General features: G+C 45.3%; 4 protein-coding genes across 4 annotated transcripts; all 4 read right to left on the reverse strand.

Annotated features, from left to right (window-relative positions):
- Positions 1-5,408: 5,408 nt before the first annotated feature.
- LOC102457718 (olfactory receptor 10C1-like) lies at positions 5,409-6,347 on the reverse strand. Its single transcript, XM_075911901.2, has one exon. The coding sequence runs from the start codon at positions 6,345-6,347 to the stop codon at positions 5,409-5,411; it is 939 nt and encodes a 312-aa protein (XP_075768016.2).
- Positions 6,348-12,567: 6,220 nt separating this feature from the next.
- Positions 12,568-13,506, reverse strand: LOC149521018 (olfactory receptor 10C1-like). The gene has a single exon (XM_089774450.1). The coding sequence runs from the start codon at positions 13,504-13,506 to the stop codon at positions 12,568-12,570; it is 939 nt and encodes a 312-aa protein (XP_089630576.1).
- Positions 13,507-19,777: 6,271 nt separating this feature from the next.
- On the reverse strand, positions 19,778-20,735 carry LOC102457464 (olfactory receptor 10C1-like). The gene has a single exon (XM_006128286.3). The coding sequence runs from the start codon at positions 20,726-20,728 to the stop codon at positions 19,778-19,780; it is 951 nt and encodes a 316-aa protein (XP_006128348.3). The 5' UTR covers positions 20,729-20,735.
- A 4,319-nt stretch (positions 20,736-25,054) lies between these two features.
- LOC102457219 (olfactory receptor 2AP1-like) lies at positions 25,055-26,017 on the reverse strand. Its single transcript, XM_006128285.2, has one exon. It carries the CDS (start codon positions 26,015-26,017, stop codon positions 25,055-25,057), a length of 963 nt encoding a protein of 320 aa, XP_006128347.2.
- Positions 26,018-26,498: the final 481 nt, after the last annotated feature.

The raw sequence follows: 26,498 nt of genomic DNA on the forward strand, positions 1-26,498 counted from the left end.
CAAGGTATCTATGGGTGTGTCTAGACTACAGGCTTTTGTCGACAAAAGTGGACTTTTCTCGACAAAACTATACCTGCATCTACACTGCCGCTGAGTTCTGTCGACATAGCATCGACAGAACTCGGCAGTTTTCTCGACGGCGGTAAACCTCATTCTACGAGGAATAACAGAGTTCTGTCGACAGAAGGCATTATTGCATCTACACTGCGACTTGCTTTGTTGACAGAACTGGATGTAGTCTAGACGCTCTTTGTTGACAGACGTTTTGTCGACAGTATCTGTCGACAAAAGCCTGTAGTCTAGATGTACTGTATGTGTTGATCTTGAGTAGCTTTACTAATCTTAAGCGTTTGATTTCTTCCCTCAGTCCTACCAGCTTCCTTTGGGCCTATGTTCCTAGCCTCGGCGGACGTGCGACTTTTCTACTAGCATTAGATTAATAAAAAACCACCTTTGGTTAATGATATTATACTTGTCTAAGCCAGGACTGAGATCAGAAATGTGGTGTCTGCATTTACACTGTTGACAATAAATGTCAAAATCCAAATTCAAGTCTCTTAGGGTACGTCTACACTAGCCCCCTAGTTGGAACTAGGGTGACTAATGTAGGTATTCAAACTTGCAAATGAAGCCCGGGATATTTAAATCCCGGGCTTCATTTGCAAGTTCGAATGCCTACATTAGCCTCCCTAGTTCCAACTAGAGGGCTAGTGCAGGTATATCCTTACGGTGCGTCTACATTGCAGGGCTTATCTCGAAATAAGCTATGCAAATTGAGCGATGTCAATTGCATATCTTATGTCGAAATAGCTTTTTTTGAAACAGGATGCGGCTACACAGCACTTATTTTGAAATAGAGCCTGTGACGGCGTATCGGGTACCCCCCGATCGTTGACCCCCATCCGTAGTAAGATGACACTCTGCCAGCCAGTAGAATGCGGTTTATTGCTTCTCCAGGATACAGCCCAGCATAGATGTGATGTGGGTATAGGAGTCAGGGCTAGGCAGTCTTAGACCCCTTGGAGTGGGGGTCCATTGCCCCCTCAACCCTCAGTACTCAGTTTAGTCTCCTCTCTTCATGTTTTCCCAGCAAAGACAGCCCAGCTCCCAGGCCCTGCCACCCAGCAAGGTGGCCACTTCCACCTCCCTTCCTTTGTCTTTCTCCCGGAAAGAGCCTTGTTATCTCCTCAGGCTAGGACTAGGTGTCTGGGCCAATACACATGCCGGTGAGTCAATGGGAATCACACATCACAGCGTAGGGGAACCCCAGGTTACAGAGCAGACAGCACCCCCAGTACGTCATATCGCTCTCTTCCCCCGACTTCCCTTCCTCCTCGTGCAAGGGGGGTTACAGGAATCAGAGTAAGAAGTCCTCCCACTTGATGGTATTTTGACACTGTTTCAAAATAACTGACGGTTGTGAGGAGACGGACTAAGGTGTTTTGGAACAGTGCTAGTGATTTCAAATAGATGCACCCTCAGAGCAGGCGTGTTAAAATAATATATCCCCTTTTAGCAGATTCTTTGCTTGAATGCTGCATAATCTGAGAAGGTTGGCCAATATCCAACAGCCAAGAACATAGATTTCCTTACCGTCATAGATGTACCACCTAACTGCATGGGAATGTGTCTGAACAGTTGAACCCCACTGTTCTATCAAAATATGTACCACTGTACTGCATATGAGCTCATGAGGCGGTGTATTAGGGCTGTCGCTAAAATATACTATAAGTTGGGGAATTGTCCAGATATTAGCTGCCCAGAGACAACCGCAAGGAAAGTAACCCACGCCCAGGCTGGTGGAAAACAACCATGTACAGCCGTTACAAAGCAAGTGAGCTACCATTCAATAACTCGTGTATGGCCATTGCAAAGGAATTGGTCAACCTTGTTTGGGGGTTCAGCTCTGCCCAGCTGCCGTGTTTGGACTTATGTATTCCAGATTCATGAACTCAGGTGATAAAACTGAAGACATAGGACCTCATGTTTGGCCTTTCTCCTGCCCCCACCTATACTGTAAACCACACTAAGAAGAGGAGTGTTTCCAACAGAGTGGACTGGTCCAGAGACAAACTTAGACACAGTTACAGCTGTGTGGGTATTTTATTTTATTTTATTTAAGCAATGGGCTTAAATTGCAGCAAGGGAGGTTTAGGTTGGACATAAGGAAAAGCTCTCTGATTGGGTGGTAAAGCACTGGAATAAATTGCCTAGAGAGTTGTGGACTCTCCATCATTGGAGATATTAAAGAGTAGGTTGAATAAACATCTATCAGGGATGTCTAGATGGTGCTTCGTCCTGCCAGAAGGGCATGAGACTAGACTCGTTGACCTCTCGAGGTCCCTTCCAGTTCTAATGTTCTAGGATTCTGTGCTTCTACTTTCATGAGACTTGCTCTTCAATGAGACCAAATTGGGTGTCTGGATTCCTTGTGAAAGTCCCAATTTGAAAGGACTAAATATTTTGCCCCCGCCTCCAATCTCTGGGTTCCTCTTTAGATATTTAGGGGGACATGTCTCTATTTTCAGTTGAAGTGAATCACAAATAGACACTGACACCACCATTCATCCTGTCATAACTCATTGAAATCAATAAGATGACGCCTGTGTAATGAAGGGGTAAGGCTCTCGTCTTTCAGAATCTATTCCATGCTATCATTTGGATTAGACAAGAACAGGAAGGAAAAGAATAGACTATGGTATTTCAAAATTGGCACAGTCCCATGTACAATGTTTTCTTTCCCTTCACACACTGCTTTCTGACAGAAAATTGGGTGTGTGGGAATGTTTTCAGGCTGCTCGACAATTAACAGCCTTACAGTTACTCATGGTTTTCTGCTACGTAGGACTGAAATCGCGGTTTGAAACTAAAACAGTTCAAGAAACAAGAGGGGCTTCATAAGATGCATGTCATTTCAGGCCATTTGCGGGAACCCCAAGAAATTATAGAATCCTTGAACACTAGAATGGGAAGGGACCTTGAGAGGTCTTGGAGTCCAGTCCCCTGCCCTCACAGCAGGACCCAGAACTGAAGTCAATGTAAATCTTGAAAAATCAAGAAATTTCTCACCTGGTCTGGATCTCACATTCATCTCCTTGCTGTGATCACGAAAGAGTTTTGTCATGGTTGGGACAGGAATATTTAACAGCTTCCTGAAGCGCCTGGTTCTTTATATCTCCCCCGGGGTCCATTATATGAAGACATGACATAATTGTTAAGGGAAAACTTTTTCTTCCTTTCAAATTAGCGGCAACATTTAATGCTCTCAATAGAGGAGACCATTGGCCGTGATTGTTTTGTGTCTTTGGGACACATAACCTGCTAGCTCTCAGCTCCTTAATCCCATGGCCACAATTCCAAATGTCACTTTTGTAACTAAGGAAGGACCCAAAGGGTTGGACTCAAGATGCCGCCAGAAAATTTCAGCTGAATACATGCAATTTGCACCCAAGGAAAATGCCAGAAAACCCCAATTATAGGACTGAGCCCATGTTGCTTTCAACAAATGAGAACATCAACACAGGCAAAGGGAAGATTCTTAAAAATAGGGAATTGTTCCTTTGTCGACAGAAGGCCCATTATTTTCAAGGTGAAGAAGATTGGCAGAACCTGGTCCTACTCGATCAGGGGTAAAATTATCTACAAAACACCTACTCTAAATCATTTTGTACAACTCAAAGTGACTTACGAGCTCAAGTCCCATTCGTTAAAATGATTAAAATAGCCAGGCCCAGGCTTACCTACGTTTGGACATTCCTAATTCCCATTGGCTTGACTGAGAGTTGGGCACTAAATGACCTGAATATCTTTGACTCTCTGGTCTTTAAGATGAGTCAACTGGAACGTGAAAATATCATTTCAAGACCCTTTTTCTCCCTGTGGGGAAGAGTTAGGGCTGGAGTCCTAAGAGCTTTTGGTGCCTAAATCCCAGATTTATCTTACACGGGTATTCTCCTAAAGTGGTAGGCACTTCTGTTTGTTGGTGTCAACATTCCTTAGCCACCTACCCATAAGGCTTTGGTGAGGCCAAATCTGGAGTATTGCGTCCCTATTAGACAAAGGATGTGGACGCATTGGAGAAGGTCTAGTGGAGGGCAACCAAAATGATTCAAGGGCTGGAGCACATGACCTATGAGGAGAGGCTGAGGGATTTGGGCTTGTTTAGTCTACAGAAGAGAAGAGTGAGGGGGGATTTGAGAGCAGCCTTCAACTCCCTGAAGAGGGGTTCCAAAGAGGCTGGAGAGAGGTTGGTCTCAGTGGGGACAGATGGCAGAACGAGGAGCAATGGGCTCACATTGCAGTGGGGGAGGTCTAGGTTGGATATCAGGAGAAACGATTTTCTTAGGAGGCTAGGGAAGCACTGGGATGGGTTCCCTAGGGAGAGGGTGGAATCTCCATCCCTAGAGGTATTTAATTCCCGGCTTGACCAAGCCCTTGCTGGGATGATTGAGTTGGGGATGGTCCTGCTTTAGGCAGTGGACTGGACTGGATGACTTCTGAGGTCTCTTCCAGCCCTAGGATTCTGTGATTCCAAACCAATTTCTTTTTTTCCCAGAATTTCAAAACTGTGAAAAATGTCAAATGTTTTCTATCCTCCTTTGGAAGGAAAACACATGTCAAAATGCCAGCCTTTCCCAAGGTGCTGGCCTTCCAGGTGTGTCACAGCTGTGCTTTCAAACCATCTGTATCTGTGGTGAGTTCCCCATCCAAGAAGCCCAAGTCGAACGACCTGTAAGACAAAGAGTCACGGTTGACACGAAATGTGATGGTGATGGAAACATGCCTTGTTATCCAAAATAATGTAAAACATTTGGGAGTTCCTTTTACCTACACCCATTTCCATCTGCTGTTCTTCAAAGACCGCATCTGGGAACTTCAGAGAAAGTCAACCGTGGAAGAGCCCTTTTCTATAAAACCCTGAAACATTTTGCAAATTCGACTGGCTGCAACAAAAGTTGGCAGGCGACAAGACATTTAAATGCATTTGGTTATTTTAATTTGTATTTTGGATTTATCCCCCTTAAATATTAACAGATTCTCTGGCTGTAAGAGGATTCAAGTCATAATTAAATAAAGCCTGAATGTGAAAATGTTTCCTCAGTTTATTTGGTTAAATTAAAACATTGAAAGAAAAGAAAATATCATGGAAATACAAAAGAGGGTAAATTTTACCAACACCGTATTTCCAAAGGGATGCGGGTTAGCAGGTACTGAAGTTAAGGAAGTGACTTTTGGAGCCAAGATACTTCTTGGAGGCTTATTGAACTGAAAAGAAATTATCTGATCTATCTATCAGGGATGGTCCAGATGGTTCTTGGTCCTGCCATGCGGGCCGGGGACAGGACTTGATGAACTTTCAAGGTCCCTTCAGTTCTAGTGTTTTATGATTCTATGATTTGATGGTCTGGTTAAAAAAACGTAATGGGTATTTTTCTCAAGGCATTTTTCACCTCCTTGTTCTGGAAGCTGTAGATGATGGGGTTTAAAACAGCTATCCCCACCGAATAGAAGAGGGAAAAAATCTTGACTTCCCCCATGCCGTAGCTGGACTTGGGGCGGGCATAGGTGATGAGGGCCGTCCCGTAGCACAAAGTCACCACAATGAGGTGTGAGGAGCAGGTGGAGAATGCCCGATGCCGGCCTTCGGCCGTCTTGATTTTCAGGATGGTGGAGATGATAGCGACGTAGGATAAGAGACTCATTAACAAAGGCATCAGGAGGAAGAAGCCAGTACCCAAAATGATCTGGATCTCAATCCAATAGGTGTTCCCGCACACCAACTTTAGCACCGCCAGGATGTCACAGAAGAAGTGGTTGATCGTGTTGGGACCACAGAAGGGAAGGGTGAAGAGCAAGGATGTGTGCTCCACGGCCGCCAGGGTGCCGCAGACCCACGACCCACCTATCATCTGGAGGCAAACTTTCTTATTCATGATGGCCGTGTAGCGCAGCGGGTTGCAGATGGCGCTGTAACGATCGTAGGCCATGGAGGCAAGCAGGAAGCACTCAGTAATGCCGAAAAACAGAAAGAAAAACATCTGCATGGCACAACTGGCAAAGGAGATGGTCTTACTGTCCGAGAGGAGGTTGGCCAACATCTTGGGCACGGTGACAGAGGTGTAGCAGAGGTCCAAGAAGGACAAGTTCCTGAGGAAGAAATACATGGGGGTGTGAAGGGCTGGGTCAACAACTATGACGAGGATGAGGAGGAAGTTACCCAGCACGGTGAGGATGTAAACTAACAGAAAAAACACGAACAAGACGAGATTGATGTCGGGGTTGTCAGAGAAGCCCAGGATGACAAACTCAGTCACGGAGGTCTTATTTGCTTCCTGAGAATATTTCATCCTAAGAATAAAAAAAGAGAAGTATTTAGTTTAAAGTTTTAAATAAAGTTTATCTATCTATCTATCTATCTATCTATCTATCTATCTATCTATCTATCTATCTATCTATCTATCTATCTATCTATCTATCTATCTATCTATCTATCTATCTATCTAGTTCCCCAGTTCCTAATACATTTAAATCCTTCCTCCTAAACCGGTGTCTCATCCACCCATTGAACCCCTGAAGTTCTACCTGCCTATCTGGCCCTGTCTATCTGGCTCTAGTTGAACTAGAAATATCTAGTTCTACCTGCCTATCTGGACCTAGTTGAACTAGAAATATCTCAGGGAATATCCTGGATTTCAATCTCTTACCTAGCCACCTAAATTCAGCTTCCAGGACTTCTCTCTATCCTTCCCTATGTCGTGGTTACCTACATGCACCATGACCACTGGCTCCTCGGATGTGTCAAGAGATCTCCACACCAGGTAGACAAGTCACCGTATGGTTTTCCCAGTCAATGCATTCCCAGCTATCTATGGGTGTGTCTAGACTACAGGCTTTTGTCGACAAAAATGGACTTTTCTCAACAAAACTATACCTGCATCTACACTGCCGCTGAGTTCTGTAGACATAACATCGACAGAACTCGGCAGTTTTGTCGACGGCAGTAAACCTCATACTACGAGGAATAACGCCTTTTGTTGACAGAGTTCTGTCGACAGAAGGCATTATTGCATCTACACTGCGGCTTGCTTTGTTGGCAGAACTGTCTAGACGCTCTTTGTTGACAGACGCTTTGTCGACAGTATCTGTCGACAAAAGCCTGTAGTCTAGACGTACCCTATGTGTCGATCTAGAGTAGCGTCACTAAACTTAAGCGTTTGATTTCTTCCCTCAGCCCTACCAGCTTCCTTTGGGCCGATGTTCCTAGCCTCGGCGGAAGTACGACTCTTCTACTAGCATTAGATTAATAAAAAAAACCCTTTGGTTCATGATATTATACAGGCAGTCCCCGGGTTACATGGATCCGACTTACATCAGATCCCTACTTACAAACAGGGTGAGGTAACCCCGCACTAGCTGCTTCCCCCCAGCAGACCAGGGAGACGTGAAGCTAGATCCCCGCCCTTCCCCCAGGAGACTAGGGAGACGCGGAGCGGCTTTTCTCAGCAGAGAATAAAGAACTGAGGGAAGTGAGGTGTGGGAGAATAAAACTGAGCTCTGGAGAAATGATTGGCTAGAGTTTCCCCTACAATATGTACCAGTTTCGACTTGCATACAAATTCAACTTAAGAACAAACCTACAGTCCCTATCTTGTACGTAACCCGGGGACTGCCTGTACTTGTGTAAGCCAGGACTCCGATCAGAAATGTGGTGTCTGCATTTACACTGTTGACAATAAATGTCAAAATCCGAATTCAAGTCTCTTAGGGTATGTCTACAGTAGACTCCTAGTTGGAACTAGGGAGAGTAATGTAGGCATTCGAACTTACAAATGAAATCTGGGATATTTAAATCCCAGGATTCATTTGCAAGTTCGAATGCCTACATTAGCCTCCCTAGTTCCAACTAGGGGGCTAGTGTAGGTATATCCTTAGGGTGCGTCTACATTGCAGGGTTTAACTCGAAATAAGCTACACAAGTTGAGCGATGTCTATTGCGTATCTATGTTGAAATAGCTTATTTTGAAATACAATGCGGCTACACAGCACTTATTTTGAAATAGAGCCTGTGACGGCGTATCGGCTACCCCCTGATCGTTGACCCCCATCCGTAGTAAGATGACACTCCGCCAGCCAGTAGAATGGGGTTCATTGCTTCTCCAGGATACAGCCCAGCACAGACGTTATGTGGCTACAGGAGTTAGGGCTAGGCAGTCTTAGACCCCTTGGGGTGGGGGTCCATTGCCCCCTCAACCTCCAGTACTCAGTGTAGTCTCCTCTCTTCATGTTTTGCCAGCAAAGACAGCCCAGCTCCCAGGCCCAGCCCCCCAGCCAGGTGGCCGCTTCCACCTCCCTTCCTTTGTCTTTCTCCCGGAAAGAGCCTTGTTATCTCCTCAGGCTAGGACTAGGTGTCTGGGCCAATACACATGTGGGTGAGTCGGTGGGAATCACACATCACAGCGTAGGGGAACCCCAGGTTACAGAGCAGACAGCACCCCCAGTACGTCATATCGCTCTCTTCCCCCGACTTCCCTTACTCCTCGTGCAAGGGGGGTTACAGGAATCAGAGTAAGAAGTCCTCCCACTTGATGGTATTTTGACACTGTTTCAAAGTAACTGACGGTTGTGAGGACACGGACTAAGGTGTTTCGGAACAGTGCTAGTGATTTCAAATAGACGCACCCTCAGAGCAGGCGTGTTAAAGTAATATATCCCCTTTTAGCAGATTCTCTGCTTGAATGCTGCATAATCCGAGAAGGTTGGCCAATATACAACAGCCAAGAACATAGATTTCTTTACCGTCATAGATGTACCACCTAGATGCATGGGAATGTGTCTGAACAGTTGAACCCCACTGTTCTATCAAAATATGTACCACTGTACTGCATATGAGCTCATGAGGCGGTGTATTAGGGCTATCACTAAAATGTACTATGAGTTGGGGAATTGTCCAGATATGAGCACCCCAGAGACAACAGCAAGGAAAACAACCCACACCCAGGCTTGGTGGAAAACAACCATGTACAGCCGTTGCAAAGGAATTGGTCAACCTTGTTTGGGGGTTCAGCTCTGCCCAGCTGCCGTGTTTGGACTTATGTACTCTAGGTTCATGAACTCAAGGGATAAAACTGAAGACATAGGACCTCATGTTTGGCCTTTGTCCTGCCCCCACCTACACTGCAAACCACACTAGGAAGAGTGGTGTTTCCAACAGAGTGCACTGGTCCAGATACAAACTAATACACAGTTACAGCTGTGTGGGTATTTTATTTTATTTTATTTAAGCAATGGGCTTAAATTGCAGCAAGGGAGGTTTAGGTTGGACATTAGGAAAAGCTCTCTGATTGGGTAGTAAAGCACTGGAATAAATTGCCTAGAGAGTTGTGGACTCTCCATCATTGGAGATATTAAAGAGTAGGTTGAATAAACATCTATCAGGGATGTCTAGATGGTGCTTCGTCCTGCCAGAAGGGTATGAGACTAGACTCGATGACTTCTCGAGTTCCCTTCCAGTTCTAATGTTCTAGGATTCTGTGCTTCTACTTTCATGAGACTTGCTCTTCAATGAGACCAAATTGGGTGTCTGGATTCCTTGTGAAAGTCCCAATTTGAAAGGAATAAATATTTTGCCCCCTGCTCCAATCTCTGGGTTCCTCTTTAGATATTTAGGGGGACATGTCTCTATTTTCAGTTGAAGTGAATCACAAATAGACACTGACACCACCATTCATCCTGGCATAACTCATTGAAATCAATAAGATGACGCCCGTGTAATGAAGGGGTAAGGCTCTCGTCTTTCAGAATCTATTCCATGCTGTCATTTGGATTAGACTAGAACAGGAAGGAAAAGAATAGACTATGGTATTTCAAAATTGGCACAGTCCCATGTACAATGTTTTCTTTCCCTTCACACACTGCTTTCTGACAGAAAATTGGGTGTGTGGGAATGTTTTCAGGCTGCTCGACAATTAACAGCCTTACAATTACTCATGGTTTTCTGCTACGTAGGACTGAAATTGGGGTTTGAAACTAAAACAGTTCAAGAAACAAGAGGGGCTTCATAAGATGCATGTCATTTCAGGCCATTTGCGGGAACCCCAAGAAATTATAGAATCCTTGAACACTAGAATGGGAAGGGACCTTGAGAGGTCTTTGAGTACAGTCCCCTGCCCTCACAGCAGGACCCAGAACTGAAGTCAATGTAAATCTTGAAAAATCAAGAAATTTCTCACCTGGTCTGGATCTCACATTCATCTCCTCGCTGTGATCACGAAAGAGTTTTGTCATGGTTGGGACAGGAATATTTAACAGCTTCCTGAAGCGCCTGGTTCTTTATATCTCCCCCGGGGTCCATTATATGAAGACATGACATAATTGTTAAGGGAAAACTTTTTCTTCCTTTCAAATTAGCGGCAACATTTAATGCTCTCAATAGAGGAGACCATTGGCCGTGATTGTTTTGTGTCTTTGGGACACATAACCTGCTAGCTCTCAGCTCCTTAATCCCATGGCCACAATTCCAAATGTCACTTTTGTAACTAAGGAAGGACCCAAAGGGTTGGACTCAAGATGCCGCCAGAAAATTTCAGCTGAATACATGCAATTTGCACCCAAGGAAAATGCCAGAAAACCCCAATTATAGGACTGAGCCCATGTTGCTTTCAACAAATGAGAACATCAACACAGGCAAAGGGAAGATTCTTAAAAATAGGGAATTGTTCCTTTGTCGACAGAAGGCCCATTATTTTCAAGGTGAAGAAGATTGGCAGAACCTGGTCCTACTCGATCAGGGGTAAAATTATCTACAAAACACCTACTCTAAATCATTTTGTACAACTCAAAGTGACTTACGAGCTCAAGTCCCATTCGTTAAAATGATTAAAATAGCCAGGCCCAGGCTTACCTACGTTTGGACATTCCTAATTCCCATTGGCTTGACTGAGAGTTGGGCACTAAATGACCTGAATATCTTTGACTCTCTGGTCTTTAAGATGAGTCAACTGGAACGTGAAAACATCATTTCAAGACCCTTTTTCTCTCTGTGGGGAAGAGTTAGGGCTGGAGTCCTAAGAGCTTTTGGTGCCTAAAACCCAGATTTATTTTACACAGGTATTCTCCTAAAGTGGTAGGCACTTCTTTTTGTTGGTGTCAACATTCTGTAGCGACCTACCCGTAAGGCTTTGGTGAGGACAAATCTGGAGTATTGCATCCCTATTAGAGAAAGGATGTGGACGCATTGGAGAAGGTCTAGTGGAGGGCAACCAAAATGATTCAAGGGCTGGAGCACATGACCTATGAGGAGAGGCTGAGGGATTTGGGTTTGTCTAGTCTACAGAAGAGAAGAGCGAGGGGGGATTTGAGAGCAGCCTTCAACTTCCTGAAGGGGGGTTCCAAAGAGGCTGGAGAGAGGTTGGTCTCAGTGGGGGTAGATGGCAGAACGAGGAGCAATGGGCTCACATTGCAGTGGGGGAGGTCTAGGTTGGATATCAGGAGAAACGATTTTCTTAGGAGGGTGGGGAAGTACTGGGATGGGTTCCCTAGGGAGGGGGTGGAATCTCCATTCCTAGAGGTATTTAATTCCCGGCTTGACCAAGCCCTTGCTGGGATGATTGAGTTGGGGATGATCCTGCTTTAGGCAGTGGACTGGACTGGATGACTTCTGAGGTCTCTTCCAGCCCTAGGATTCTGTGATTCCAAACCAATTTCTTTTTCTCCCAGAATTTCAAACCTGTGAAAAATGTCAAATGTTTTCTATCCTCCTTTGGAAGGAAAACACATGTCAAAATGCCAGCCTTTCCCAAGGTGCTGGCCTTCCAGGTGTGTCACAGCTGTGCTTTCAAACCATCTGTATCTGTGGTGAGTTCCCCATCCAAGAAGCCCAAGTCGAACGACCTGTAAGACAAAGAGTCACGGTTGACACGAAATGTGATGGTGATGGAAACATGCCTTGTTATCCAAAATAATGTAAAACATTTGGGAGTTCCTTTTACCTACAACCATTTCCATCTGCCGTTCTTCAAAGACCGCATCTGGGAACTTCAGAGAAAGTCAACCGCGGAAGGGCCCTTTTCTATAAAACCCTGAAACATTTTGAAATTCGACTGGCTGCAACAAAAGTTGGCAGGCGACAAGACATTTAAATGCATTTGGTTATTTTAATTTGTATTTTGGATTTATCCCCCTTAAATATTAACAGATTCTCTGGCTGTAAGAGGATTCAAGTCATAATTAAATAAAGCCTGAATGTGAAAATGTTTCCTCAGTTTATTTGGTTAAATTAAAACATTGAAAGAAAAGAAAATATCATGGAAATACAAAAGAGGGTAAATTTTACCAACACCGTATTTCCAAAGGGATGCGGGTTAGCAGGTACTGAAGTTAAGGAAGTGACTTTTGGAGCCAAGATACTTCTTGGAGGCTTATTGAACTGAAAAGAAATTATCTGATCTATCTATCAGGGATGGTCCAGATGGTTCTTGGTCCTGCCATGCGGGCCGGGGACAGGACTTGATGAACTTTCAAGGTCCCTTCAGTTCTAGTGTTTTATGATTCTATGATTTGATGGTCTGGTTAAAAAAACGTAATGGGTATTTTTCTCAAGGCATTTTTCACCTCCTTGTTCTGGAAGCTGTAGATGATGGGGTTTAAAACAGCTATCCCCACCGAATAGAAGAGGGAAAAAATCTTGACTTCCCCCATGCCGTAGCTGAATTTGGGGCGGGCGTAGGTGATGAGGGCCGTCCCGTAGCATAAAGTCACCACAATGAGGTGTGAGGAGCAGGTGGAGAATGCCCGATGCCGGCCTTCGGCCGTCTTGATTTTCAGGATGGTGGAGATGATAGCGACGTAGGACAACAGACTCATTAACAAAGGCATCAGGAGGAAGAAGCCAACACCCAGAATGATATGGATCTCAATCCAATAGGTGTTCCCGCACACCAACTTTAGCACTGCCTGGATGTCACAGAAGAAGTGGTTGATCGTGTTGGGCCCACAGAAGGGAAGGGTGAAGAGCAAGGATGTGTGCTCCACGGCCGCCACGGTGCCGCAGACCCATGACCCACCTATCAGCTGGAGGCAAACTTTCTTATTCATGATGGCCGTGTAGCGCAGCGGGTTGCAGATGGCGCTGTAACGATCGTAGGCCATGGAGGCAAGCAGGAAGCACTCGGTAATGCCGAAAAACAGAAAGAAAAACATCTGCATGGCACAACTGGCAAAGGAGATGGTCTTACTGTCCAAGAGGAGGTTGGCCAACATCTTGGGCACGGTGACGGAGGTGTAGCAGACGTCCAAGAAGGACAAGTTCCTGAGGAAGTAATACATGGGTGTGTGAAGGGCTGGATCGACAACTATGATGAGGATGAGGAGGAAGTTCCCCAGCACGGTGAGGATGTAAACGAACAGAAAAAACAAGAACAAGACGAGATTTATGTCGGAGTTGTCAGAGAAGCCCAGGATGACAAACTCAGTCACGGAGGTCTTATTTGCTCCCTCAGAATATTTCATCCTAAGAATAAAAAAAGAGAAGTATTTAGTTTAAAGTTTTAAATAAAGTTTATCTATCTATCCATGTATCTATCTATCTATCTAGTTCCCCAGTTCCTAATATATTTAAATCCTTCCTCCTAAACCGGTGTCTCATCCACCCATTGAACCCCTGAAGTTCTACCTGCCTATCTGGCCCTGCATGTTGAACTAGAAGTATCTCAGAGAAGATCCTGGATTTCAATCTCTTACCTAGCCACCTAAATTCAGCTTCCAGGACCTCACTCTATCCTTCCCTATGTCGTGCGTACCTACATGCACCATGACCACTGGCTCCTCCGATGTGTAAAGAGATCTCCACACCAGGTAGACAAGTCACCGTATGGTTTTCCCAGTCAAAGCATTCCCAGCTATCTATGGGTGTGTCTATGAGGAATAACGCCTTTTGTTGATAGAGTTCTGTCGACAGAAGGCATTATTGCATCTACACTGCGGCTTGCTTTGTTGACAGAACTGTCTAGACGCTCTTTGTTGACAGACGCTTTGTCAACAGTATCTGTCGACAAAAGCCTGTAGTCTAGACGTACCCTATGTGTCGATCTAGAGTAGCTTCACTAAACTTAAGCGTTTGATTTCTTCCCTCAGTCCTACCAGCTTCCTTTGGGCCTATGTTCCTAGCCTGGGCGGAAGTACGACTCTTCTACTAGCATTAGATTAATAAAAAAAACCCTTTGGTTCATGATATTATACAGGCAGTCCCCGGGTTACATCGGATCCCTACTTACAAAGGGGGTGAGGCAACCTCGCACTAGCTGCTTCCCCCCAGCAGACCAGGGAGACGCGAAGCTAGATCCCCGCCCTTCGCCCAGGAGACTAGGGAGATGTGGAGCGGCTTTTCTCAGCAGACACCTCAGCTTGAGAATAAAGGACTGAGGGAAGTGAAGTGAGGGAGAATAAAACTGAGCTCTGGAGAAATGTTTGGCTAGAGTTTCCCCTACAATATGTACCAGTTCCGACTTACATACAAAATCAATTGAAGAACAAACCTACAGTCCCTATCTTGTACGTAACCCGGGGACTGCCTGTACTTGTGTAAGCCAGGACTCCGATCAGAAATGTGGTGTCTGCATTTACACTGTTGACAATAAATGTCAAAATCCGAATTCAAGTCTCTTAGGGTATGTCTACACTAGACCCCTAGTTGGAACTAGGGAGACTAATGTAGGCATTCGAACTTACAAATGAAATCCGGGATATTTCAGTCCCAGGATTCATTTGCAAGTTCGAATGCTTACATTAGCCTCCCTAGTTCCAACTAGAGGGCTAGCGTAGGTATATCCTTAGGGTGCGTTTACATTGCAGGGCTTAACTCGAAATAAGCTACGCAAGTTGAGCGACGTCTATTGCGTATCTATGTCGAAATAGCTTATTTTGAAATATGATGCGGCTACACAGCACTTATTTTGAAATAGAGCCTGTGATGGCGTATCGGGTACCCCCCGATCGTTGACCCCCATCCGTAGTAAGATGACACTCCGCCAGCCAGTAGAATGGGGTTCATTGCTTCTCCAGGATACAGCCCAGCACAGACGTTATGTGGCTACAGGAGTTAGGGCTAGGCAGTCTTAGACCCCTTGGGGTGGGGGTCCATTGCCCCCTCAACCTCCAGTACTCAGTGTAGTCTCCTCTCTTCATGTTTTGCCAGCAAAGACAGCCCAGCTCCCAGGCCCTGCTCCCCCAGCCAGGTGGCCGCTTCCACCTCCCTTCATTTGTCTTTCCCCCTGCAAAGAGCCTTGTTATCTCCTCAGGCTAGGACTAGGTGTCTGGGCCAATACACATGCCGGTGAGTCAATGGGAATCACACATCACAGCGTAGGGGAGCCCCAGGTTACAGAGCAGACAGCACCCCCAGTACGTCATATCGCTCTCTTCCCCCGACTTCCCTTCCTCCTCGTGCAAGGGGGGTTACAGGAATCAGAGTAAGAAGTCCTCCCACTTGATGGTATTTTGACACTGTTTCAAAGTAACTGACGGTTGCGAGGAGACGGAGTAAGGTATTTCGGAACAGTGCTAGTGATTTCAAATAGACGCACCCTCAGAGCAGGTGTGTTAAAATAATATATCCCCTTTTAGCAGATTCTCTGCTTGAATGCTGCATAATCCGAGAAGGTTGGCCAATATACAACAGCCAAGAACATAGATTTCTTTACCGTCATAGATGTACCGCCTAACTGCATGGGAATGTGTCTGAAGAGTTGAACCCCACTGTTCTATCAAAATATGTACCACTGTACTGCATATGAGCTCATGAGGCGGTGTATTAGGGCTATCACTAAAATGTACTATGAGTTGGGGAATTGTCCAGATATGAGCGCCCCAGAGACAACCGCAAGGAAAACAACCCACACCCAGGCGGGTGGAAAACAACCATGTACAGCCGTTGCAAAGCAAGTGAGCTACCATTCAATAACTCGTGTATGGCCATTGCAAAGGAATTGGTCAACCTTGTTTGGGGGTTCAGCTCTGCCCAGCTGCCGTGTTTGGACTTATGTACTCCAGGTTCATGAACTCAAGGGATAAAACTGAAGACATAGGACCTCATGTTTGGCCTTTGTCCTGCCCCCACCTACACTGCAAACCACACTAAGAAGAGGGGTGTTTCCAACAGAGCGCATTGGTCCAGATACAAACTAATACACAGTTACAGCTGTGTGGGTATTTTATTTTATTTTATTTAAGCAATGGGCTTAAATTGCAGCAAGGGAGGTTTAGGTTGGACATTAGGAAAAGCTCTCTGATTGGGTAGTAAAGCACTGGAATAAATTGCCTAGAGAGTTGTGGACTCTCCATCATTGGAGATATTAAAGAGTAGATTGAATAAACATCTATCAGGGATGTCTAGATGGTGCTTCGTCCTGCCAGAAGGGTATGAGACTAGACTCGTTGACCTCTCAAGTTCCCTTCCAGTTCTAATGTTCTAGGATTCTGTGCTTCTACTTTCATGAGACTTGCTCTTCAATGAGACCAAATTGGGTGTCTGGATTCCTTGTGAAAGTCCCAATTTGAAAGGAATAAATATTTTGCCCCCTGCTCCAATCTCTGGGTTCCTCTTTAGATATTTAGGGGGACATGTCTCTATTTTCAGTTGAAGTGAATCACAAATAGACACTGAGACCACCATTCATCCTGTCATAACTCATTGAAATCAATAAGATGACGCCCGTGTAATGAAGGAGTAAGGCTCTCGTCTTTCAGAATCTATCCCATGCTATCATTTGGTTTAGACTAGAACAGGAAGGAAAAGAATAGACCATGGTATTTCAAAATTGGCACGGTCCCATGTACAATGTTTTCTTTCCCTTCACACACTGCTTTCTGACAGAAAATTGGGTGTGTGGGAGGGTTTTCAGGCTGCTCGACAATTAACAGCATTACAGTTACTCATGGTTTTTTGCTACGTAGGACTGAAATTGGGGTTTGAAACTAAAACAGTTCAAGAAACAAGAGGGGCTTCATAAAATGCATGTCATTTCAGGCCATTTGCGGGAACCCCAAGAAATTATAGAATCTTTGAACACTAGAATGGGAAGGGACCTTGAGAGGTCATTGAGTCCAGTCCCCTGCCCTCACAGCAGGACCCAGAACTGAAGTCAATGTAAATCTTGAAAAATCAAGAAATTTCTCACCTGGTCTGGATCTCACATTCATCTCCTCGCTGTGATCACGAAAGAGTTTTGACATGGTTGGGACAGGAATATTTAACAGCTTGCTGAAGGGCTTGGTTGTTTATATCTCCCCCGGGGTCCATTATATGAAGATATGACATCATTGTTAAGGGAATACTTTTTCTTCCTTTCAAATTAGCAGCAACATTTAATGCTCTCAATAGAGTAGACCATTGGCCGTGATTGTTTTGTGTCTTTGAGACACATAACCTGCTAACCCTTAGCTCCTAAATCCCATGGGCCCATTTTCAAATCTCACTTCTTGTAACTAAGCAAGGACCCAAAGGGTTGGACTCAAGATGCCGCCAGAAAATTTCAGCTGAATACATGCAATTTGCACCCAAGGAAAATGCCAGAAAACCCCAATTATAGGACTGAGCCCATGTTGCTTTCAACAAATGAGAACATCAACACAGGCAAAGGGAAGATTCTCAAAAATAGGGAATTGTTCCTTTGTCGATAGAAGGCCCATTATTTTCAAGGTGAAGAAGACTGGCAGAACCTGGTCTTACTCGATCAGGGGTAAAATTATCTACAAAACATCTACTCTAAATCATTTTCTACAACTCAAAGTGACTTACGAGCTCTAGTCCCATTCGTTAAAATGATTAAAATAGCCAGGCCCAGGTTTACCACCGTTTGGACATTCCTAATTCCCATTGGCTTGACTGAGAGTTGGGCACTAAATGACCTGAATATCTTTGACTCTCTGGCCTTGAGGACAAGTCAATTGGAATGTAAAAACATCATCTCAAGACACTTTTTCTCCTTGTGAGGAAGAGTTAGGGCTGGAGTCCCTAAGAGTTTTTGGTTACTAACTGCCATTTTAGGTGCCTAAATCCCAGATTTATTTTACACGGGTATTCTCCTAAAGTGGTTGGCACTTCTGTTTGTTGGTGTCAACATTCCGTAGCCACCTACCCGTAAGGCTTTGGTGAGGCCAAATCTGTAGTATTGCGTCCCTATTAGAGAAAGGATGTGGATGCATTGGAGACGGTCTAGTGGAGGGCAACTAAAATGATTCGGGGGCTGGAGCACATGACCTATGAGGAGAGGTTGAGGGATTTGGGCTTGTTTAGTCTGCAGAAGAGAAGAGTGAGGGGGCATCTGAGAGCAGCCTTCAACTCCCTGAAGGGGGGTTCCAAAGAAGCTGGGGAGAGGCTGTTCTCAGTGGGGGCAGGTGGCAGAATGAGGAGCAATGGGCTCACGTTGCAGTGGGGGAGGTCTACAAATGATTTCCCTAGGCGGGTGGGGAAGTACTGGGAAGGGTTCCCGAGGGAGGGGGTGGAATCTCCATCCCTAGAGGTTTAGAAGTACCAGCTTGGCAAAGCCCTGGATTGAGTTGGGTTTGTTCCTGCTTCAGGTAGGGGGCTGGACTCGATGAAATAATATCTCTTCTTGCACAATATCCCCCATTTAGGTCTCACAAGATGCCGTTAGCTCTTTTGGCCACCGTGTTGTATTGGGAGCTCTCGTTAAACTGATTTTCTACTATGACCCCCTAGTCTTTTTCGGTGTTACTGTCTCCCAGGATAGAGTCCCTTCTCCCATAAATATGACCCATATTCTATGCTTCCCGACATCCACATTTCACTTTAACTACTGCTAAAAGAAAATGGCCTGATTTCAGATCCCTGAGAATCTGACACGGAACCTCTTCTTATTCTCCGCTCCTCTAATTGTGTGTCACTTGAAAATATTATCAATAATTATTTGAGGTTTTCTTCCACATCATTAAAATTTTGGCTGGTGCAGGACTCTGATGCCTGCTTCACTGCCTGGTTTTATGGGTCTGTAGCAGGTTCTGATCCCTGCTACACTTCCTGGTTTCATGGGTCTCACCGTTTAGGGTCTATCTCCCTCCACTCAGTGTATAGGGAATCCAGACCATTATGCCTAGGAAGGTTGTGGAATCTCCATCACTGGAGATGTTTAAGAGCCGGTTGGATAGACATCTATTAGGGATGGTCTAGACAGTGCTTGGTCCTGCCAGAAGGGCAGGGGACTGGACTTGATGACCTCTCAAGGTCCCTTCGCATTCGAGTGCTCTATGATTCTATCCCATGCTTTGTGATCTTCCATGAACGTACAAGTGAGGATTGTGAAAAGGATTTGGAAACCTCGTCACACTGTGCATCCTTGAAAAACAACACATTCCTGGGGGGAAAGATGTTCTGATTATTATTCTTGTACATCTGCGGCTCAAAGCACAATAAAGAAGCTGTCCCCGGCAATGCAGACTTGCAATTAGACTTCAGACATGTGTGATCTTATTAGGAATGGTCAAGAATTGCGATATTTCCAAATTAGAACTTATTGGCCAATGGGAGCGAATGGTTGTTGATCTTGTTTGGGAGATATCTGAAATTCCTTGGAAAGCATATTTACGAAGGTCTACAAACGTGAACTACATCATCTAAGGGTGAAAAAATAATAGCAAAGTCTTTTCAGTCTCCTAGTATCCAAAAGTATCAAGTATCTAAAGTATCCATTGGGCTCGTTAGCAAAAGAGAGTCACTTGGCAGATGAGATAGTCCCCAGATATAGTCCAGTCAGAGGAAAAACAGCTAATCTTGAGGATGAAATATCTTTGTCCCTGTTTTCCTCAAGGCATCTTTCACCTCCTTGTTCCTGAGGCTGTAGATAATGGGGTTCAAGAGCGGAATCACCACTGAGTAGAACAGAGCGAATATCTTGCTCACCTCTGGGGAGAAGCTGGACTTGGGACCGACATACATGATGAGGGCTGTCCCATAGAACAAGGTCACCACGGTGAGGTGTGAGGAGCAGATGGAGAAGGCTCGGCGCCAGCCTTCAGTGGACCGAATCTGAAGGATGGTGGAGATGATACATACGTAGGACCCCAGCGTTAGCATGAAAGGCAGAAGAAGGACAAGTGCAGCCCCCACAATGATCTGGATCTCGATCCAGTTTGTGTCCCCGCACACCAGCTTCAGCACCGGCTGGATCTCACAGAAGAAGTGGTTGATCACGTTGGGCCCGCAGAAAGGAAGGGTGAAGACAAAGGCGGTGTGTCCCACGGCCACCACCATCCCACAGAGCCATGACCCGCCTGTCAGTCGGAGGCAGACTTTCCTATCCATGAAGGCCGTGTAGCGCAGCGGGTTGCAGATGGCGCAGTAGCGGTCGTAGGCCATCGACGCGAGCAGGCAGCACTCGGTAACACCAAAGAACAGGAAAAAATACATCTGCACGGCACAGCCGGCAAAGGGCATGGTTTTCCTCACTGAGAGGATCTCGGCCAGCACGTTGGGTAGGGTGACAGAGGTGAAGCAGATCTCCAGGAAGGACAAGATCCTGAGGAAGAAATACATGGGGGTGTGAAGGGCCAGGTCGGCTGTGGTGACGACAATGATGAGGACGTTACCCAGCACGATGAAGATGTAAACGCCCAGAAACGCCAGGAATAAAGCAGAGCTCACGTCAAGGTCAGTAGAGAAGCCCAACAGGACGAATTCAGTCACAGAGGTGTTTGGTCTCATTCTCCTCCTCAGCATAGTTCATCTGGAGACTTGAAAATAAAACTATGAGTTAGTTTGCTGCTTGAAATCAAGTCAAAATGGCATCCATCCATCCACTCATCCATCCGTCCATCTATGTATCTATCCTCATACCCCCATCTATCTATCCAACTATCCCCATGCCGCATCTATCTTAAAAGATTAAGGCTGTGTCTACATTGGCAGTTGCTTTTGCGCAAAATCTTGCCGCCTGTCTACACTGGCCGTGAATATTTGTGCAAGAACACTGACTTTGTAATGTCCAAAATCAGTGGTTCTTGAGCAAATACTCTGACGCTTCCGCACAGGGATAAGCCCTCTTCCCCAAGTATTCTTGCAGAAGAGGGCCATTGTAGACAGCAACGTTATTTTCTTGCGCAAGAAAGCCCAATGGCTAAAATGTCCATTAGAGCTTTCTTGCACAAGAGAGCGTCTACACTGGCACGGATGCTTTTGCTCAAAAGCAAATCTTTTCCACAAAGGCACATGCCAGTATAGACGCTCCCTTGCGCAAATACTTTTAACAGAAAAACATTTCCTTTAAAAGTATTTGCGCAAAATCCTGCCAGTGTAGATGCAGCCGACATGACCAAGGAGGGAAGGCTGAAAGAATTGGGTTTTCCTAGTCTGGAAAAGAGAAGACCAAGAAGGGACATGATAGTTTTTAAATGTCTAAAAGGATGTTACAAGGATGAGGGATAAAAAATTTTCTCCTTGGCGTCTGAGAATGTAAGACATTTTACAGCCTCCGATTCGCTTGCTGGGTTCCTTTAACACATAATTTCCCAGCAATGGTGAGGAAAACAAAGACAAATTGAAAAATGGGACTCATCGTTAGCCGGTGTGTCTTTGACAAAGAATCATAGACCACTAGAATGGGAAGGGATCTTGAAAGGGCGTAACCGCCAAACCTCTGCCCTCCTGGCAGGAGACCATCATGGATGTCTGTCCAACCAGCTATTAGATATCTCCAGAAATGGAGATTCCGTAACCTCCCTAGACAATTTATTCCAGTGTTTAACCATCCTGACAGGTAGGAAGTTTTTCCTAATGTCCAACCTAAACCTCCCTTGCTGTAGTTAAAGCCCATTGCTTCTTGTTCTAAGACCAACACACTAACCCATCAGCTATGGCTTGTACCCAACTTCATCCTCCCCTACTACAAATGGAGACCATTGTTCAAACCCATATGCCTGGAAAAGTCCCTCCTATATTACTCTTAGCAACATTCCTAACAACACAACTTTTGGGATCTTGGCGCACAACAGGTGGCACATTTCATCCACTGCAGGAAATGTCCCAATCACAGCTATGTGGGGCAAGTGGACAATCTCTATGCTCTTGAATTACCTCACGGAGAAAAGACAAGAAAAAAAGATAAAAGAGAACATCATCAGAGAGCGAAGAGGCAAACACCGGATTGCTCTGTATCTTGCTTTTCGGTCCTGGTCTTTATATGAAACCTGCCCCACAAACACTTTCAAAAGCTGAGAACGGCTACACAGTAAAACTCAGGGACTGAATTTATCGTTCATCCCAACGATCTGTAACCAACTAACCCCACCCCACGCCCGGCTTCCTCCCGTCCCTTTCCTCTCCCCTCCCATAACTAGAGAGATCTCAACGGGCCAATTCACTTTGAGTCTCGAAATACCCAGGAACTTCTGAGCCTCCCCAGTTGTTCCACCTCAGCAGTGAGAAACTCGCAGACGTTCCCATATCGATAGCACAACTCTGTATGAGCTAAAAAAACCCTCTCCCACAAACAGTAGTTGTTTCTACAAGAAGTATCACCTCATCCATGTTTTCTGTCCAAAGTCTAAGGCTACTATTATACTGCATATCTATCATTAATTTCCATAAGTATATTCCCTAAGGAGCAGTCCGTCCGTCCATCCATCCATCCATCCCCACACACCCCCTCTATCTATCTATCTATCTCTGCCCAGGGATGGTATTTGGTCTTCTGTGAAGGAAGGGACTGGACTCGATGACCTTTCAAGGTCCCTTCCCGTTCTAGGAGAAAGGCATCTCCATTCATTTAAATTCATCTTTCTATCCCCATACATCCCTTCTATCTATCTATCTTATCTATCTATCTTATCTATCTCTCCCCATACATCCCCTCTAGCTATCTATCCCCATACACCACCTCTCTCTCTCTCTCTCTCTCTCTCTCTCTATCTATCTATCTATCTAGTTTTCTCTTCATATTTCCCTCTCGTACAAATCAGACCTGTTTTCATCACTTCTCAGGCCTTTCCTCTCCCCATTCATTTCTTTATCTGCTCTGTTTTTCTCTAATTCTTCCTCTTTGCCAGCTGCCGACCCGAGGCACATTGGTCTCTGCCCTCCTTTCTGTGTGTTTTCCAAGGAACGCCTGAGAACAGCATGGATCTCATTGCTTGGCAGTGTTTCCCCCAGGTACACATGAACCAGTGCTATGGAAGGTATTTAAGTCCTCCTCTCTGCAGCTCTCTGGGGAAATATCTCCCCCAAAAATACATTTTCTCATAGGACTTGCTCACAAGGGAAATGTGTCTGAGTGCAAACAACCCTGTAATGACTTAGGGATGTGGGAAATCACGGCTCACATGAGAATCAGAAAGGAAGTGTGTGTGTGGGGGGGGGGGCGGGAATTAACTATCCAAATTCTCAAGGTACCTGGAAATCCCTCTGCTCCGGCAACATCCTTGTGGGGGACTAGTGGGAGGTGTTTTGTGGGCTAGGAAGCCGGGGTATGAAATCTAGGGCTGGGAGGGGCTGGTGGCAGAAGGGGACAGGAAGACCTCCCTAGTCTGGCAAAGTCCCCAGGAATGCCGGACTGTGGAGGTCCAACCTGTGCTTGTCACTCAGTGCATCACTGCGCTGTCCCAAGTGGAGTGAGATGGGTTATTTCACACTGTGGGGCTCGGCTCTGCATTAAAAGGTGCCTCGGGGTAGCTTCCAAAGAGCGGCCCCCTGAGTTTGTATGTATGATACTGATTGTTTCTTCCTAAGTGGAGCACTTTGCATTTGTCTTTATTAAACTTCATCCTATTTATCTCAGACCATTTCTCCAATTTGTCCACGTCATTTTGAATTATGACCCTATCCTGCAGAGCAGTTGCAACCCCTGTCAGCTTGGTATCATCAGCAAACTTAATAAGCGTACTTTCTATACCAATATCTAAATCGTTGATGAAGATATTGGAAGAGAGTCAGTCCCAAAACAGACCCCTGCGGAACTCCGCTTGTTATGCCTTTCCAGCAGGATTGTGAACCATTAATTACTACTCTCTGACAACGGTTATCCAGCCAGTTATGCACCCTCCTTATAGTAGCCCCATCTAAGTTGTATTTACCTAGTTTATTGATAAGAATATCATGCAAGACCGTATCAAACACCTTACGAAAGTCTAGGAATACCACATCCACTGCTTCTCCCATATCCACAAGACTTGTTATCCTATTAAAGAAAGCTATCAGATTGGTTTGACATGATTTGTTCTTTACAAAGCCATGCTGGCTGTTCCCTATCACCTTGCCACATTCCAAGTGTTTACAGATGATTTCCTTAATTACTTGCTCCATTATCTTCCCTGGCACAGAAGTTAAACTAACTGGTCTGTAGTTTCCTGGGTTGTTCTTATTTCCTTTTTTATAAATGGGCACTAGATTTGCCCTTTTCCAGTCTTCTGGAATCTCTCCGGTCTCCCATGATTTTCCAAAGATGATAGCCAGAGGCTCAGATACCTCCTCTATCAGCTCCTTGAGTATTCTAGGATACATTTCATCAGGCCCTGGTGACTTGCAGGCATCTAACATTTCTAGGTGATTTTTGACTTGTTCTTTTTTTATTTTACCTTCTAAAACTACCCCCTTCCCACTAGCATTCACTATGTTAGGTGCTCCTACAGACTTCTCGGTGAAGACCGAAACAAATAAGTCATTGAGCATCTCTGCCATTTCCAAGTTTCCTGTTACTGTTTCTCCCTTCTCACTGACCAGTGGGCCTACCCTCTCCTTGGTCTTCCTCTTGCTTCTAATGTATTTATAAAAAGTCTTCTTGTTTCCCTTTATTCCCGTAGCTAGTTTGAGCTCATTCTGTGCCTTTGCCTTTCTAATCTTGTCCCTGCATTCCTGTGCTGTTTGCCTATATTCATCCTTTGTAATTTGTCCTACTTTACATTTTTATATGACTCATTTTTTTATTTTTAGAACATGCAAGATCTCATGGTTAAGCCAAGGTGGCCTTTTGCTGTATTTTCTATCTTTCCACAATGGAGAAAAAAAATGAAGGACTTGGCCTCTTTTCATGTCAAAGATTGGTTTAATTAATTGTTATTTCTGCACTGCCTGGAGCCCCCTCACACTCTGGGGAGAAAACACCCTCCTTCCCGCTTCTCTCAGTGCGTCCTTCACTTGCTGGTTCCGGAGCGTGTAGATGAAAGGGTTCAGCAAGGGGGCCACCACGGCGTTGATGAGGGCAAGCCCTTTGTTGATGTCCAGGTCTTCTTCCTGGTTGGGCCTGACGTACATGATAACGCAGCTGCCGTAGCAGATAAGGACAATGAGGAGGTGGGAGGAGCAGGTGGAGAAGGCCCGTTGGCGTGCCGTCGCCAAAGGCATGCGCATGATGGCAATGAGGATGGAGAAGTAGGACACGGCTATCAGCAATAAGGTGCCTAGAATGGTGAAGAAAGCCTGAACAAAATGGATGAGTTCAAGGAGGTGCTTGTCCCCACAGGACAGCTGCAGCAAGAAGGTATAGTCACAGAAGATGTGGTTGATTACGTTGGATTTGCAGAACGAGAGCTGGCTGATCAGAATGATAGGTGTAACGATGAGGAGAAGACCTCCCATCCAGGCGACGCTCACCAGCAGACTGCACAGTCTTTGGCTCATGATGGAGGTGTACCGAAGTGGGTAGCAGATGGCCACATAATGGTCGAGCGACATGACCGCCAGCAACAAAAATTCTGTAGCCCCGAAGAGAAAAAAGAAAAAATACTGAGAGAGGCAGGCGGTGAAGGATATTGTTCTCTTCTGTGTGCTAAGATCGGCCAGCATCTTAGGGACGACCACGGTGGTTATGCAGATGTCCAAGAAGGACAAGTTCCGGAGGAAGAAGTACATAGGGATGTGGAGGCGGGAGTCGGAGCAGGTGATGACGATAATTAGGAGATTCCCCATGAAGGTCATCACGTAGGCCAAGAAAAGCCACACGAAGAGGAGCTGTTGCAGTTCAGGGATATTGGTGAACCCCAACAGAATGAACTCAGACGCTTGGGTTTGCTTCTCCATGGATGCCCTGGGAGATGAAATGAGAAATAATTCTCTTTCGTAAACACACACAAAGGGCCGAGAATCTTGTGCTCACCTCTATTTATAACAGGCAAAATCTTTCCACATTCAGTTGATGAAACATTCGAAGAGTGACAGGGAAGGGGCAGTTACCAAATGCATGGACATGGGCTTCATATCGGCAAGTACCTGCATCCGCAGATGTGGATACAGATCTCCACAGTTCACTTGACTAGATACTGATGAGGAGACTGAGAAGTCATTCTTCTACTCGACTGCAATGATTAGGCCTCAGTTGGAGGATTGTGTCCAGTTCTGGGCACCGTACTTCCAGAAAGCCGTGGAGAAATTGAAGAAGGTTCAGAGAAGAGCAACAAAAAAGAATAAAGATCTAGAAACCATGACCTAGGAGGGAAGGCTGAAAGAATTGGGTTTTCCTAGTCTGGAAAAAAGAATACCGAGAGGGGACGTAATAGTTTTT

This window comes from Pelodiscus sinensis, chromosome 30 (assembly GCF_052426305.1).
Source record: "Pelodiscus sinensis isolate ZL-2025 chromosome 30, ASM5242630v1, whole genome shotgun sequence".
Classification (NCBI taxonomy): Eukaryota; Metazoa; Chordata; order Testudines; family Trionychidae; genus Pelodiscus; species Pelodiscus sinensis.

Coding starts and splice junctions, on each gene's coding strand:
- LOC102457718 (XM_075911901.2), bottom strand. CDS start 6,347: ATGAAATATTCTCAGGAAGCAAATAAGACCTCCGTGACTGAGTTTGTC.
- LOC149521018 (XM_089774450.1), bottom strand. CDS start 13,506: ATGAAATATTCTGAGGGAGCAAATAAGACCTCCGTGACTGAGTTTGTC.
- LOC102457464 (XM_006128286.3), bottom strand. CDS start 20,728: ATGCTGAGGAGGAGAATGAGACCAAACACCTCTGTGACTGAATTCGTC.
- LOC102457219 (XM_006128285.2), bottom strand. CDS start 26,017: ATGGAGAAGCAAACCCAAGCGTCTGAGTTCATTCTGTTGGGGTTCACC.